The 17,112-nt window shown below is 47.3% G+C and overlaps 1 protein-coding gene across 1 annotated transcript in view; it reads left to right on the forward strand.

The window, feature by feature from the left end:
* MGAT4B (alpha-1,3-mannosyl-glycoprotein 4-beta-N-acetylglucosaminyltransferase B) overlaps positions 1 to 17,112 on the forward strand; it is a 285,731-nt gene that overhangs the window by 185,257 nt on the left and 83,362 nt on the right. The window contains exons 6-8 of the mRNA XM_083181481.1: positions 3,213 to 3,326; positions 4,253 to 4,328; positions 7,387 to 7,501. Of these exons, the coding sequence (XP_083037607.1) occupies positions 3,213 to 3,326; positions 4,253 to 4,328; positions 7,387 to 7,501 (305 nt within the window). The remainder of the gene's footprint in view (positions 1 to 3,212; positions 3,327 to 4,252; positions 4,329 to 7,386; positions 7,502 to 17,112) is intronic.

Consider the following 17,112-nt stretch of genomic DNA (forward strand, 5'->3'; position numbering starts at 1 on the left):
CAGGAACTTTTGGTAGATCTCAAGGACTGTTTTGGCCACCACTGTTCTAGGGAATATGACACCAACATCATATATACTGACCAATGTTTGCCATCAAGTTCTGTGTGTCAAGGCAAAAGAAATCAATTGCCACAATCGCATCTTTAACGGCGGCACCTAAAGCTCTTATAGCGTCTTTTTATCTGGTTGAACCCGAGTCTTTATCATCTTTACTGCTGCTGTATCGCTGACTTCTGATTGGTTATAAAATCACATTGGATAGCGCGTCAGCTGCCAAGCTGAAGCTACGATCAATCTTACTTTCGTAGAACCAATGATGAATTCACCTGCCATGGCTGCAATAGCCATAATTGATTGCCTCATAAACTAAAATACTAGTGCTTTGTATCTAATGTAGCCTCAAACTAATAATGTACTATGTTCTGCATGTATGAGGAACTTATCCGAGCCAGAGGCTAATAATACTTCTGCACATCAGACTTGTTCAGTGAGGTGGGCGAATTAGGGGAGGATTGGAGAAAAATGGAGGCTGTTGCTCCATCAGCTGCAATCAAGCCGGGTGTGCGGCTGAGTGACATGGGGGGGGAATGGTGTAAGTGGCAGCTGGTAGAATGAGGATTTGATCATGACTATTGGAATTCTGCTGCCGGGGTTCTAACCACTTGGATCCTGACCGTACCGCAACCCCTCACAAGTGGAGTTTATAAGTCCCAAATTTTATTCCACCTATTATGCCGAAGTGTCCAGCTCTTTGTGACTTGCCATGATGTTAAGGATTCTTTTTTACTGCCCTGTTAATTCCCCCCAACCATAACTGCTGTTAGTTTTCTCACCCACCTGTGTTTTATGTAATCTTTCCTCTCACCTGCAATGTTGTCCTACTACCCACTGACCTGACTTCCTGGGCCTTTTTCACACTCTGACATAGAGAAACGTTATAGCCTTCTCCCCATAGTTGCCTACCCTCCCATATCCTGCAGTACCCAGGCAGGGGAGAGAGACAGCAGAACAGTGATCATACAGGGTCTTTTATTTTATCTGTGCTGGTGTGCACTGACCCATAGCGCGCTGCTGCTTCTGTTAGCTGTAAGGATAAGATTTTTTTTAAATAAAATTTCTTTAATTAAACACATTTGTTTAAATAGATTATCTGGTGTCTATACGGATGTGGCTAATGATATAATGGTATAGAAAACAGCACATCAAATTGTATCCTCAGTTGTACCCTTCCGCATTCTCCCTGGTTTTAGTTGTCAAAAGTTGACAAGTATGGTTATCCCCCCTTCCCAGAGCCTATCTGGTCAATGGCGTCTAGATCAAGAGAGAGAATACAGAATCTCACTTGGGTTGGTGCAGAGCCATCTGCTTGTAGAACATATTATAGTGACAGCGTATTCCAGCACAAATTAATCCCTGGCTATAGCTTTCGAGAATAGTAATTGAAAACTTAACTCTGGACACCTGAACATAACTATGGAGACTGCCAAGTATAACATCTAGTCCTGGAAGGGGAATAGGAAGGACACAGCATCATAGCCCAGCTTCCCGTCTGTTACACAATACCATTGCCGCTCTGTCAATATATAAACTATGCAGTGAAACAATCTGCAGATTCTAGAGGCAATAGTAAGTTGTGGCAGCTATATATATTTTCTAGTACTGTGCCAAAGTGAATTGCATCATGAAGGGTATTAGTCTTATTATAATGCATGCTCAAAATGATTAGGTTTTTAATAGCACCTGTGGAACCTTGTGTGTATGTGATGTGTATTACATATTGGGTTGTCTGGTATCCCTACTTCCTCTTTCATGTAGTAAGCAAGGAACTGCCTGTTGAGGTGGATCTATGCCAGAGATGTCATTCATACTGACAGAAAACACCATGCACTTTTCGCACAGTACCTCCAAGTTCCTCAAAGTAGTCTATCAACCAGGCGCCAGCAACTCTCCCTGCATGTGAGGCTGCTGGAGGATTGATGTCAGGAACTACTGTGTCACCAGATTGACCACATAATGGAAGTTAATAGTAACATAGAATTTGATGGCAGATCAGAACAACTTGGCCCATCTAGTCTGCTCACAAAAGACATTAGAAGGTATTCCTGGAAAAGGGGTTTTGAAATGCAGTATGTGTTATACATTACAACACCTAAAGAGTCATTGTTTTGGAAAAGTACATTACGGTGCAGTCATTGGGGCCATACATTACTATAGCAGTTTTACATTTTGCCCGTCCACCCACTTAATCTCCCTAATCTACTTTCCCTAATTGCCTTCCCTCGACACAGTTCAAGCAAAATGTACACATATTCTGGTTTGTCCAAACAGCACTCTGATTCCAGGCTAAACAAAATCTTCCAAAAATTCTGTTTAACTGGATAATAAAGCACTTTCTATATGTAGCAGTTAAATAATGCATCAGTTACCTATCTGGTATTGCCCAGTCATGTTGTATTCATTTGCTCCCAATGGTAACACGCAATGGAATGCACTTGTGCTATACAAAATAAATGTTGATAGCAAAAATAATATTCTACAGACCCAGTAAGAAAAGACTGAATAGTAACACCAAATACCTTATGCCTACTGGACCTTTACAGTTCATTACTTTATCTCCTTTTGGTATATATTCAATTGAAGCCAAATTCATTCCGAAATTCTTTTGCCGGAATGGATCCAGCATCCATTGTTCAATGCGGCCGCTGATTGATGCTCACCTGGCCGGCGCGGGAGCCAGGACGGTGGCGGGTGGGTCTGGGAGGTGGCAGGATGGTGCGGGAGGTCACGGGTGGCAGAGAGGAGGACGGCACTGTGTAAGCTGCTGCAGATCACCCCAGTGCCATCCTACCTGCCTCAGTCCGGCATCTTTTTATGTCGGATTGAGATTGATGGAAACATGGCCAAAACCTTTCGGGTTTTGGCTGTGTTTCTGTCAAAAGCAGGTGGATTTGCGGCTATTCCGTCAATCCATCTGGTTTTTGGCAGGTCAGAACATTTGGACCTGCTGAAGAGAAACTGCATTGAATAGATCGGAACCCCTTCCGATCTATTCATGTTGAAAACTCCCATTTTATCGGCAAGACGGCAGTTTTTCCTTCATCCTCTTGAACCATGTTTTAGCCACCAATATGACACCATGTGAATTTAAATGCAACTCTATCTTAGTTTGACAATTAAATTGCGCATCATCTTTATTTTGTGTTTGTCTGCAGGTTCCCCAATGAAATCCAATCAGGCCTTTTAGAAGTTATATCCCCATCTCCCAATTTTTATCCCGATTTTTCCCGCCTTCGAGAATCTTTTGGTGATCCCAGAGAGCGTGTCAGGTAATTTGGAAATTTATATATATATATTTTTTTTTATTTCTCATGGTTGTCGCTCCGAGTCTCTGATGTAGCCAGGAGAGTGGAATGATCAACAATAATTCTGTTGGCTCCCGCCTTGTAGTACGAAGCATATTAAATAACCCTGACATCTAGATTTGGCTTTTGGTTTTCCGAGCAGAAGGGAAGCACTTTTTATGTCACAGGGAGATTAGAAATTACTTTCTTCTTCATTCCAATGTTAATCTCACCTTCAAAGAATGTTAAGTCCCTGGCTGGTTCCATTTAAGAGGTCGCAAATGGATATTTTTTTGTTCCTTTTTTACTTTTAACACAGCGTTGAATGTTATTTTGCATTATGTGTTCTAATATCTACTCCTGCCCTTTAAATTACTTTTCTGTTTTAAATGAGTGCACTATTTCTTCTTGGGCAAACCTTTATTGCATGATTTTCTAGGTAATTGATTGGTTATCTTTGACATTCTTTGTCCATTTCTCAGATAATTGGTTTTCTATTCTTTAGAGCAGAGTATTCTGTTGTTTATTTAAAAGTTTCGCCTTTTCTTTTCCCTCCAACGATCCTGGCATTTCCCTCTACATTAGATTGTTCTAAAGTTCTCCTTACTGAGATTTAAACAAATTCCTTGGGTAATCACATCTGCTTTTACAGCATTGTTTTCCAATCATTTTGATATTTTCGCCTCTTTTTTTTTTTTTTTTTTCGTGGCACTCGCGGTAATGCTTTTAAGCGGTTATGGTGTGTTTGCCCTGTCAGTGCGACCAGAACGCATACACAAATTAGAAGCACTCTGCAGACACTAAATATAGAAGCCGCAATCTGAAATATCCATTAAAGTAATTATCTTGAACAGTTTGTCTCCCCAAACATCTCGCTGGAATCTGAATGTCGATCTTTGTTTATTTTGCAGGTGGAGGACAAAACAAAATCTGGATTATTGCTTCTTAATGATGTACGCCCAATCAAAGGGCACATACTATGTGCAGGTATGCATACCCAAGGTTTTCCAGTGCTTGGGGGAAAAAAAACGTTTTTTTTCGTTTTGTGAAATAAAATTTACAACACAATGATTATGACATTTCAGTAATTTCTCTTACAGATTATATTGGTATTGGCTTATTATTTATACTTCTAAAATGTAAAGCCCACTGCATGTCAGTGTCTTGTTCTTATTGTAACTGTCTGAGTTCCAAGGCTGTTCTTTCGAGTTCAGTATAACTCGGCTCGCTGTACAGTGTAATTGGGTAACCCAGGTCGATACAATCCGGGGGGTGCGGTCATTTGGTCTACACTCAGCATTACGGTCGACAGTCATTAGGTCGACATGGGAAAAGGTCGACATGGTTCTAGGTCGACATGGTTCTAGGTCAAAAGGTATTTAGTTCGACATTGTCTAGGTCGACGGTTAAAAGGTCGACATGGGGGTTTTCACTGTTTTTTGAGCCGACATGTGCCGACAGGCAGTATTTCATGCCCTACCATCCACTAGGGCATGGTGGGAGAATAAAATAGTGTGCCCAACACATAGCGAGCGATGCGGTGCACTTTAAACTGTGTCCATGTCGACTGTTGACATTCAGGTAAAAAAACAGTGAAAAATCCCATTTTGACCTTTTGACTGTCGATCTAGACCATGGGTCTTCAAACTGCGGCCCTCCAGGTGTTGTGAAACTACAAATCCCAGCATGTCTACAGTTTTGCTATAAGGGAGTGTTAAAACTGTGGCAAGGCATGCTGGGATTTGTAGTTTCACAACCTCTGGAGGGCCACAGTTTGAAGACCCATGATCTAGACAATGTCGAACTAATGACCTGTTGAACTAATGACCTTTCGACCTAGAACCATGTCGACCTTTTCCAATGTCGATCTAGACCCATGTCGACCTAATGACTGTTGACCATAATGCTGTAGACCAAATGATCCCAACCCAATCCGGGACCTGTTCACTGCAATGCAAAAGCTGGTGATGGGAGATGCTCTCATCTCCCAGCGACAGCTCAGGACCCGCCACCGGTGACATCACCCGCCCGGCGTTCTAAGTAAAAGGGGTCACAAGCCGAGTCGCACGGGTCTGAAATCCCGGGTGTGAACCGGCTTGCTGGTGTAAAAGGGGCATAACCGACAGCTGAAATACGTAAATCTCTTGGCCGACACTGTTATACCGGCAGGGTGTAAATACAGATAGTCAATATCCCGACAGGTACATAATACCAACAGTTGAAATGCCGACACGCAATATACCAACTTGATCATAATGCTGAACATGTTAAAATGCCAACACAGTTGTAATGTTGACATGGCACCATATTAGTGTACCTCTGCCCCTCGCATGTCTCGCAGCGCTTGTCATGCTTTGGGCACGGTACTTCTCTGCGCTCGGCACACTATTCTCCCTCCCTGGAATGGTAAAGTATAAACAAGTCGGCATTTGTGGAGAAATCATGAAAAACTGTATTTAGTTTGAGGGGTTTTCAATATGGGATTCCGACTGTCGCAATCCTGGGCCGTTTTCAGGTCATCCTACAGGAACTTGACAGTCGGAATGCAATTCAATGTTCCAGCTGTCGAGTGTTGGAAAACAGCCTCGGATTGTCAAAAAAAAAAAAAAAAACCGCAGAGAATTCGACAATTCGAGTTGGGTTCCAACAAAACAGATCCAACTTTAATAAAAAGTTGGCTCTGACTGCCTTCAATGATGGCGTTAATGGCAGCATTGAATAGGTGAGTGAAATATCATTATTATTGGCTGTCGGCATTGTGGTTGTGTCAGTATTTTTTTATATATACCTGTCGGTATTTTGATTGTCAGTATTTTGATGATGTCGCGTAGTATGGCATTTCTATTGTCACGTTCTGTACCTGGCGGTATTTAGTCTGTCGGCATTTCGTTGTGGGGATTCTGTCAATCGGTATTTTATGCATCGGTAACTTAAATACATACCGTTCTCTCTGTTGTTTGTTTGTCTTATACATGACATTACATTACTGTTTTTTTTTTCTTTGTACTAGAGTGACTCAATAATAAAAGGTATATATTCTAAATATATGTTACAGGACAGTAGGATTATAGTGTAGTGTAGAACAATGTAGTGCCCTCATTGTTGTTAGATACCTGTACCCAGTATACAAATGAGATGGCGCTAGAGTGAATTGGATATATAGATCAAGTTTATTTGTTGTATGCAAAATTTTGTCTTTCTACAGAAAGAATAAAGTAGACCAGTCTTAAGGTGCATACACACGGTACAATTTTGGATTATGATTTTGACTGCTAATGACCATATTCAGTTTTCACCCACACCTTTTTCCACTTGCGTTGATGGGATTCAATAAAAGGTATCACATCAACACAAGTGGAGCCACCCATTCCACAAGAGGGACACTATTGGAACGGACACTTACAATACCATCCACTGTGGATCAAGGGTGACTATACTCTGGGCCATGGCACACCTTTTAATTGCATATATTATCTTAATATTTTATAATGTGTGTTTTATATAAAGTGTAGTATTTGAAATTCACTTCACACCTTTTTATTTAGCGCAGCACCCCCCCCCCCCCCCCCCCCCGCCCCCCTCCCTTTGTATGTACAGGAACACTTGTGGACACAGTGTCTGCAGAATAACTGGACAGTCTGTACTTGGCAGTGCTTGCTTTTACTTTTTTGCCTCCTGATTCTGTGCTTTTTATGCATTATTGCTAGTTCTTTGTGACTTGTCTTAGATGTTATATTAGTTACTTGAATAAACCATAAGAATGTTAGTTTTTTGAGCTTGCAACGTATCGCATCTATATATTATTTTGTTGTTGCCCTCTGAATGCCTACTTTTCTGTGTGTTTTGTGTAAGATTTTCTGTTTTTGTTCCCCTTTAAATCTCTTTGTTACTTTCAAGCAAACACTGCTTTCAGCCTAGTTTATATAGAACCTACCATAATGGTGTACCTTTTATAAAGAAATCGCGTCACTGTGTAATGATGAATCATTTGTACACTACGTGGGTCATTGTTCCTGATGATAAAGAAACCTTTTCCTTCCTGCAGCTGGAGGATGACATTGTGGCCAAACCCAACTATCTAAGCACGATGAAGAACTTTGCCCTCCAGCAGCCCTCCGAGGAGTGGATGATTCTGGAGTTCTCCCAGCTCGGTTTTATTGGTAAATTTGCTTAATATGTATGGTTATTTGGTTATTTGGTTATTTAGCTCCTGGCTTCTGAGATCACATGATCCCATCTGATGTGCAACAGGTCCACAGGCACAATTCCATAGACAGCGCGGTATTGTTATATGAAGCTTGTAACAATATATTGTGGCATAGTATGCCGGATCATGTATGGTTATATATTGTCACATCGCGTTGCTGAAATACACCATCATCCTGTTGTGATTTGTAATCATGTTTACAAGGAGATCATAAAGAACCTCCAAAGTCATTGGGGCAGATGTATTAAGCCTTAACAAGAGATAAATGCAAGGGTGATAAAGAGTGATAAACGTCCAGCCAATCACCTGCTAACTGCCATGTTACAGGCTGTGTTTGAAAAAAGTCAGTAAGGAGGTGATTGGCTGGACGTTTATCTCTCCTTATCACCCTTGCATTTATCTCTTGTTAAGGCTTAATACATCTGCCCCATTGTGTGTTATCACACATTCTATGCGGGGGATGTGCTTAAATAATATGACAACATAATTGTTTTTTAAGTGTTTTTTTTTTTAAGAAATAAGAGAAGTAAAAGTGTCGTCCCTGGTAATGCCATTCCTTCACACTATACAGCGGAAAGCTTCAGGCGGAAACAGGTTTTCGTGCGGAGGGACTTTTTAAACTCCCTGTAGCAGCAACTTTTTAGAATAACTTGATCTTTGGTTCCTATTCTGCGATTCACAAAATGAATTCATTGGCCCGTTACAGATGCTTGTGAGCAAAGGGTTATTCTAGACAAGAAATAGCAAAATAGAAATTCTTCCAGGACTATGCAGCGGGTCAGTAGGATAGACTTGTAATCTACATAATTCTAAACTACATAGGACTCTGTCACACACACATTTGCAAACCCATGATAAAACCACCCACCGCATCAATGAACCTCTGATCAGGTGGTCCTACAGTATACAACATATATACAACATAGTAACCTTACTTTGGGCCATAGATTCATTTGGTTCAATATGCACTACAGCAGGCATGTCCAAACCGAGGCCCTCCAGCTGTTGTGAAACTACACATCCCAGCATGCATTGCCAAAGTTTTAGCATTTCCTAATGGCAAAACTCTGGCAAGGCATGATGGGACTTGTAGTTTCAAAACAGCTGGAGGGCCATAGTTTGGACATGCCTGCACTACAGGGATCACTGCCTTCAGGGATCTTTGCCTTCCCACTTTCCTAAAATTCCAAAGGGTTACCACTAATTTCACGTGTAATTGCACCAGAGGGAATCCCTGCGCTCCCCACCACCGTTTCCCCTTGCAGCCATGCAAGGGGATGCTTGCTGCTGCCGGCGATGCAGGAGAGAATATTCTATGGTCGCTGATCTCTCCTGCCTTCACAGATAAGTCAGTCTGAACTTGACTTTTAATTGCACATAACTGCTTGAAGACAGGGCGGGCATCGGCCCGTCTGCATACCTACCCATGGGAACGCCCAGCGTTTCCATGGGGATGCCCATAAAACACTGCAAGGCCCTCCCCTCCATGACTATCGAGGCGGGGCCGAATTCAGATCACTGCGAGTGATCCCGAATCGGTCCCATAGTGTGAAGCTCTTGGCATGAGGTTAGGGGTAGAACATCGGGAAATCTAACTTTTTTTTCTGTGAATTAGTTTTTGGTTGATGGTTGCTTTCGTGTTCCTCTAACAAAGACCTATTTGATAAATCATCCACCATTTCTGATCAATGGAACAGCTAAGCGTTTATTATTTACACTACATTCAGCATTCAGGGTTCCAAATAATTGAGTAACTCTGCAACATAAGCCCCGTCCATTACGCCAGGCACCGGCCTCTCTGCTCAGTAGTGTAGCCTCTAACACGTACTCTGCACTATTACACCGACGGCCTTTTCTAGGGAGCGCTCCATAAATGTACCGTAACAAATAGCAGTAATGTTGTTGGCTATGACTGAGAGCGCTGCAGTGCCTGGCAGTCTGTAATGTAAGTGTGCAGGACTTCCTGAGGGTCTTATTATTCACCATTTCCTGTCCCTTTTACAAAAAAAAAAAAAATGTAAGTAGAAATGCAGCAATTGTTGTGCGGAAAGCCAGTAATCAGCCCTCGGAGCTGAACAACTCAATCACATTACTGTATAAAGAAGATATAAATGCAAATGGGCACATTGGAGTCTTCCCATGCATTAATCAAGTATAGCAGATTGCGTGAGGCATATCCAACGGAGTAGTACAGTATCCACGGCCAAAGGGAAATTGTTATGACAGTAGAACAAAAGTAAGTTTTAAATATTAATGATCTGTACTGGGGAACTTAATGTTTAAGTCTCCAGTTATTACAGGTTTTCCCTGTTTGATTGGGAGTGATATCGTAATAACCTTAGGGCAGGCATTCTGAACCTCAGTCCTCAGGACTCACTGATAGCCAGGACTAAGTAAAAACCGGACAAGATCTCGGAACGCCGGACTGGACATCAGACTCTCCATTCCAGAGCTTGTAGAGTCCGGTCTGGGGGGTGTCCCGACCGGGGGGGGCCCTGTGATAGCTTTCACCAGGGACACGGAGAAGGGGAGATTATAGCCGCCCTGTGTGGTGCGGACCGTTCCGGCTGTATTCTTCTCCTCTCCCTGGTGACTGGTGTCTCAGGTGCGCCCCCCACCCCTGGACCGGACACTACAAGGTCCAGAATGACAGAAATTGATGAATGGAGCCGGTCCGGCGTTTCGGGGGTTCTGTCCGGTCGGTTTTTAACCATATCCCTGACAGCCCAGGTTTTCGAGATATCTAGGCTTGAGCTCAGATGGCCAAGTCAAAATAATCAAGGTTCCAATTAAGTCTCCTGTGCTTAAGCACAGATATTACTAAATCTGGACTGTTAATGAATCACACTTGCCTACGCTCCCTGAACGGACAGGATGATGCAATTGTTCAGCCAAGCCCCCAACCGGCATATGAACTTGAAGGTCACACCCCCTACAGGCAACCTGGCGTGTAGAGGTGCCGAAGGTAGAAAGAAAGGCAAGTGTGCTGATAGTGTGCCAAGAGGACAGAGGTTGGAAATGTCTGCCATAAGGGATATAGATTACACTGAGAACACTATTCTGTAGTATTTAATAGTGATTTAATGAGACTGATAAACCACCAACCAATCGGTTTCCACCTGTCATTTTTCAAACACATCCTGTAGCATGGCAGAGAGGAGCTGATTGGCTGGTGGTTTATCACTCTCCATTTGATCACTTTTCAAGCTTAGTACATCTGGCCCTTCAAGGTTCAGTCTGGTTTGTAAATGTGTGTATTAATCTGCCATCCGCCGTGTGTGAACTGGTGTATATACTATCCATGCACTTGCATATAGCAGTCCGTGTGAGCGCAGCAGGATGCATCCTTTTAGAATGTATTGGCACATATTTGTTGCTGTGCCTGCTGTGTAGCAAATGTTGGGCTTAATTTGTAGTATGGAACAAAACCTATATGTTGCTCTGTACCATATTACGATGCACAGCGTGCAAATACATTAAATATATATTTCATGCAAGGAAAATACGGCCTGCTTTTCCATATAGGTCACAAATACTGGTGGTCATCTGTATTTTTACATACTGTAGCTATTTCCCAGGTCACCTTGGGAGAGTCATCCTCCCAACTCTAAATTTATCTGCATGCTTGAAATTCACCCTTAAGTTACATTTACTCCTAACTCTAAGGGCCACATGTATCAAGTGATAAAATGGAGAGTGATAAACATCCAGCCAATCCGCTCCTACCTGTCATGCTACAGTCTGGGTTTGAAAAATTACAGGTAGGAGGGGATTGGCTGGTTGTTTTTCACTCTCCACTTTATTACTTTTTGAAGCTTAGTGCATCTGTCCCTTAACCCCTTGAGTGGTGGGTTTTGCTGGGGCAGGACAAACCTACCAGGTCAGGTTTGTCCTGCCCCAGCAAAACCCACCACAGATCATTTGAAGCCGCCAACCAACCCCCCCTCCCTCACCTCTGACGTTAGTACGCCGGTGCTCCCCTACCGCCGCTGCCCCAGCCGCCTGTCGGTGATCACAAAGGCGGCAGGATGTTTCGCGGCGGCTCGGGAGGACTCGGGTGCCTGAACTCTCCCGATTCCCCCCGAGCCTGCCACCTGTCAATTACTAAAACTAATGGTGGCGGGGGCAGGGGAGGTCCCGTAGCTCTTGTATGCCGGAGGTGAGGGGGATTGAGGGGATGGGACATCAGAGCGGCCATTGGGGGGGAAGAAGGGGGGTGCCCGGACAGGTGATGCGCCAGTGGTACATACCTGGACACCACTGGCGCACACCTTCATTTTAGTGGTATGCCCGGAAATTTTTCCGGAACAGCCCGCTGTGGCAGCGCAGCTGAGCCCGGAAAATGTCCGGGTTAATGAGACATGTGTAAGCTCCAGAATCCTGTGAGTAAATTTACTAAGAGGAGGGAGGCCTGTTGAAGATAGGATGTTGCCCATAGCAACCCATTATATTCTAGACCTTATTTATTTTACACCTTTTAGAAGATATTAGAATCTGATATTTGTAAATTTACTCTCAGGATTCTGGAGCTTATTTACCCCTAGAGTCTGCGGTAGACGGGACCTGTCGTTTGCCTGTTACTGGCACACCTTGCGTGCGGGACCAGGTTATTTGGGATCAGCCCATAGTATCAATTAGCCCTAATAGTAATATAGCCCTCCGCATTGTTTGAGCAAAAAGCTTTTAAAACTTCATGAATCTGCAATCTACCAGAAAGAGGGCTATGTATGTTTTGTCCGTACACAGAGTTGAGGGTGTGGTAAAAGTTTGAATGTGAAATGTCCATACTGACATAATGATGCGTTATGGGATCCTGGTGCTGCAGACAGACCAGACTTGAGTTCTTTCACTACAGACTATGTGGCACAGTGATAGATGGAATCAGGAACTCTGGCAGGTGTACAGGTGCCAGTGCTAAATCTCTGATTAAGATGCAGCTAGACCTCCCCGCATGCCCATAACCTTAATCGGAGTTTGAAAGCAACAAACAAATGGTTGCCATATCACAAGTAAACAAATATCCAGTAAACATGTAAAACCCCTGTTAAAAATTGTGGTTCCTATTTGTACAGGATATAAATAATTCATTGAGTACAGGCTTATGTATCATGGAATATTGCAGCCAGCAGATGTAAGTAATGAGGATTCACCTTCCTACGTACACTGAATACTATATAGGAAATTCTTCCCGGTCCAATCATCTGTTATCATTCTTCCTCCTCATGTCTATCTACCCCTCCTGTCCTCTCTGCCCTCCACCCACTCCTCCTGTTCTCTCTGCCCTCCATCTAGCCCCCCCCTGTCCTCTCTGCCCTCCATCTAGCCCCCCCTGTCCTCTCTGCCCTCCATCTACCCCCTCCTGTCCTCTCTGCCCTCCATCTACCCCCTCCTGTTCTCTCTGCCCTCCATCTACCCCCTCCTGTCCTCTCTGCCCTCCATCTACCCCCTCCTGTTCTCTCTGCCCTCCATCTAGCCCCCCCCCCTGTCCTCTCTGCCCTCCATCTAGCCCCCCCTGTCCTTTCTGCCCTCCATCTACCCCCTCCTGTCCTCTCTGCCCTCCATCTACCCCCTCCTGTTCTCTCTGCCCTCCATCTACCCCCTCCTGTCCTCTCTGCCCTCCATCTACCCCCTCCTGTCCTATCTGCCCTCCATCTACCCCCTCCTGTCCTATCTGCCCTCCATCTACCCCCTCCTGTCCTATCTGCCCTCCATCTACCCCCTCCTGTCCTATCTGCCCTCCATCTACCCCCTCCTGTCCTATCTGCCCTCCATCTACCCCCTCCTGTCCTATCTGCCCTCCATCTACCCCCTCCTGTCCTATCTGCCCTCCATCTACCCCCTCCTGTCCTATCTGCCCTCCATCTACCCCCTCCTGTCCTATCTGCCCTCCATCTACCCCCTCCTGTCCTATCTGCCCTCCATCTACCCCCTCCTGTCCTCTCTGCCCTCCATCTACCCCCTCCTGTCCTCTCTGCCCTCCATCTACCCCCTCCTGTCCTCTCTGCCCTCCATCTACCCCCTCCTGTCCTCTCTGCCCTCCATCTACCCCCTCCTGTCCTATCTGCCCTCCATCTACCCCCTCCTGTCCTATCTGCCCTCCATCTACCCCCTCCTGTCCTATCTGCCCTCCATCTACCCCCTCCTGTCCTATCTGCCCTCCATCTACCCCCTCCTGTCCTATCTGCCCTCCATCTACCCCCTCCTGTCCTATCTGCCCTCCATCTACCCCCTCCTGTCCTCTCTGCCCTCCATCTACCCCCTCCTGTCCTCTCTGCCCTCCATCTACCCCCTCCTGTCCTCTCTGCCCTCCATCTACCCCCTCCTGTCCTATCTGCCCTCCATCTACCCCCTCCTGTCCTATCTGCCCTCCATCTACCCCCTCCTGTCCTATCTGCCCTCCATCTACCCCCTCCTGTCCTCTCTGCCCTCCATCTACCCCCTCCTGTCCTATCTGCCCTTCATCTACCCCCTCCTGTCCTATCTGCCCTCCATCTACCCCCTCCTGTCCTATCTGCCCTCCATCTACCCCCTCCTGTCCTATCTGCCCTCCATCTACCCCCTCCTGTCCTATCTGCCCTTCATCTACCCCCTCCTGTCCTATCTGCCCTCCATCTACCCCCTCCTGTCCTATCTGCCCTCCATCTACCCCCTCCTGTTCTCTCTGCCCTCCATCTACCCCCCCCGTCCTATCTGCCCTCCATCTACCCCCTCCTGTCCTATCTGCCCTCCATCTACCCCCTCCTGTCGGCTCTGCCCTCCACCCACTCCTCCTGTCCTATCTGCCCTTCATCTCCCCCTCCTGTCGGCTCTGCCCTCCGCCCACTCCTCCTGTCCTCTCTGCCCTCCATCTAATCCCTCCTGTCCTATCTGCCCTCCATCTACCCCCTCCTGTCCTATCTGCCCTCCATCTACCCCCTCCTGTCCTATCTGCCCTCCATCTACCCCCTCCTGTTCTCTCTGCCCTCCATCTACCCCCCCCCCCATCCTATCTGCTCTCCATCTACCCCCTCCTGTCGGCTCTGCCCTCCACCCACTCCTCCTGTCCTATCTGCCCTCCATCTACCCCCTCCTGTCCTATCTGCCCTCCATCTACCCCCTCCTGTTCTCTCTGCCCTCCATCTACCCCCCCCCCCCGTCCTATCTGCCCTCCATCTACCCCCTCCTGTCGGCTCTGCCCTCCACCCACTCCTCCTGTCCTATCTGCCCTCCATCTACCCCCTCCTGTCCTATGTGCCCTTCATCTCCCCCTCCTGTCGGCTCTGCCCTCCGCCCACTCCTCCTGTCCTCTCTGCCCTCCATCTACCCCCTCCTGTCCTATCTGCCCTTCATCTACCCCCTCCTGTCCTATCTGCCCTCCATCTACCCCCTCCTGTCCTATCTGCCCTCCATCTACCCCATCCTGTCCTCTCTGCCCTCCATCTACCCCCTCCTGTCCTATCTGCCCTCCATCTACCCCCTCCTGTCCTATGTGCCCTTCATCTCCCCCTCCTGTCGGCTCTGCCCTCCGCCCACTCCTCCTGTCCTCTCTGCCCTCCATCTACCCCCTCCTGTCCTATCTGCCCTTCATCTACCCCCTCCTGTCCTATCTGCCCTCCATCTACCCCCTCCTGTCCTATCTGCCCTCCATCTACCCCATCCTGTCCTCTCTGCCCTCCATCTCCCCCTCCTGTCGGCTCTGCCCTCCATCTCCCACTCCTGTCGGCTCTGCCCTCCATCTCCCCCTCCTGTCCTCTCTGCCCTCCACCCAACCTTCCTGTCCTCTCTGCCCTCCACCCAACCTTCCTGTCCTCTCTGCCCTCCATCTACAGTACTCCCTCCTGTTCTCTCTTCCATCCTTCTCCCCCCTCCTGTCCTATCTGCCCTCCATCTACCCCCTCCTGTCCTATCTGCCTTCCATCTACCCCCTCCTGTCCTATCTGCCCTCCATCTACCCCCTCCTGTCCTATCTGCCCTCCATCTACCCCCTCCTGTCCTATCTGCCCTCCATCTACCCCCTCCTGTCCTATCTGCCCTTCATCTACCCCCTCCTGTCCTATCTGCCCTTCATCTACCCCCTCCTGTCCTATCTGCCCTCCATCTACCCCCTCCTGTCCTATCTGCCCTCCATCTACCCCCTCCTGTTCTCTATGCCCTCCATCTACCCCCTCCTGTCGGCTCTGCCCTCCACCCACTCCTCCTGTCCTATCTGCCCTCCATCTACCCCCTCCTGTCCTATCTGCCCTTCATCTCCCCCTCCTGTCGGCTCTGCCCTCCGCCCACTCCTCCTGTCCTCTCTGCCCTCCATCTAACCCCTCCTGTCCTATCTGCCCTCCATCTACCCCCTCCTGTCCTATCTGCCCTCCATCTACCCCCTCCTGTCCTATCTGCCCTCCATCTACCCCCTCCTGTCCTATCTGCCCTCCATCTACCCCCTCCTGTCCTATCTGCCCTCCATCTACCCCCTCCTGTCCTATCTGCCCTCCATCTACCCCCTCCTGTTCTCTCTGCCCTCCATCTACCCCCCCCGTCCTATCTGCCCTCCATCTACCCCCTCCTGTCGGCTCTGCCCTCCACCCACTCCTCCTGTCCTATCTGCCCTCCATCTACCCCCTCCTGTCCTATGTGCCCTTCATCTCCCCCTCCTGTCGGCTCTGCCCTCCGCCCACTCCTCCTGTCCTCTCTGCCCTCCATCTACCCCCTCCTGTCCTATCTGCCCTTCATCTACCCCCTCCTGTCCTATCTGCCCTCCATCTACCCCCTCCTGTCCTCTCTGCCCTCCATCTCCCCCTCCTGTCGGCTCTGCCCTCCATCTCCCCCTCCTGTTGGCTCTGCCCTCCATCTCCCCCTCCTGTCCTCTCTGCCCTCCACCCAACCTTCCTGTCCTCTCTGCCCTCCACCCAACCTTCCTGTCCTCTCTGCCCTCCATCTACAGTACTCCCTCCTGTTCTCTCTTCCATCCTTCTCCCCTCTCCTGTCCCGTCTGCCATCCATCTACACCCTCCTGTCCTATCTGCCCTCCATCTCCCCTCTCCTGTCCTCTCTGCCATCCTGCTCCCCCCTCCTGTGCTCTCGGCCCTCCATCTACTCCCTCAATGTTCTCTCGGCCATCCTTCTTTCTCCTACTGTTCTCTCAGACTGTGATTGGTTCCAGAGACCTCCACTACAGCCTTATGGCTTCTCTATTATTGCGTGCAGCCATTGTTCCAGGGACTCCAGCCAATGGTGAGGGATTGCACACTAGTAATCTTTTTCTGAAGATTATAATGTAGATTTTAAGTAGGTTGTTCCAGAAATTGGAAGCTTTGTAAAAGATGTTGGAGTGGCCAGAGTCTTCACTGGCATTGAGAGCCATTGGCTTCCTTCTAGAAGTTAGTCTTAGTTCATATGTACAGTGTGCTGCTGCTGTATGAAGTCTATGAGGGTGCCGGATGACCTCCCAACAGTCATTACACTGACATCGGAATCCCGACTGTTAAAACCCCGACAGTCAGGATCCCGACTGACGGGCTATTCTCCCTCGTCCACGACCCCTATAGAGGGAGAACAGAATAGGTGGCTAGTGCAGTGAGCCAATGAACCCGCAGC

The sequence above is a fragment of the Crinia signifera genome, chromosome 4, assembly GCF_055691185.1.
Source record: "Crinia signifera chromosome 4, ASM5569118v1, whole genome shotgun sequence".
Classification (NCBI taxonomy): domain Eukaryota; kingdom Metazoa; phylum Chordata; class Amphibia; order Anura; family Myobatrachidae; genus Crinia; species Crinia signifera.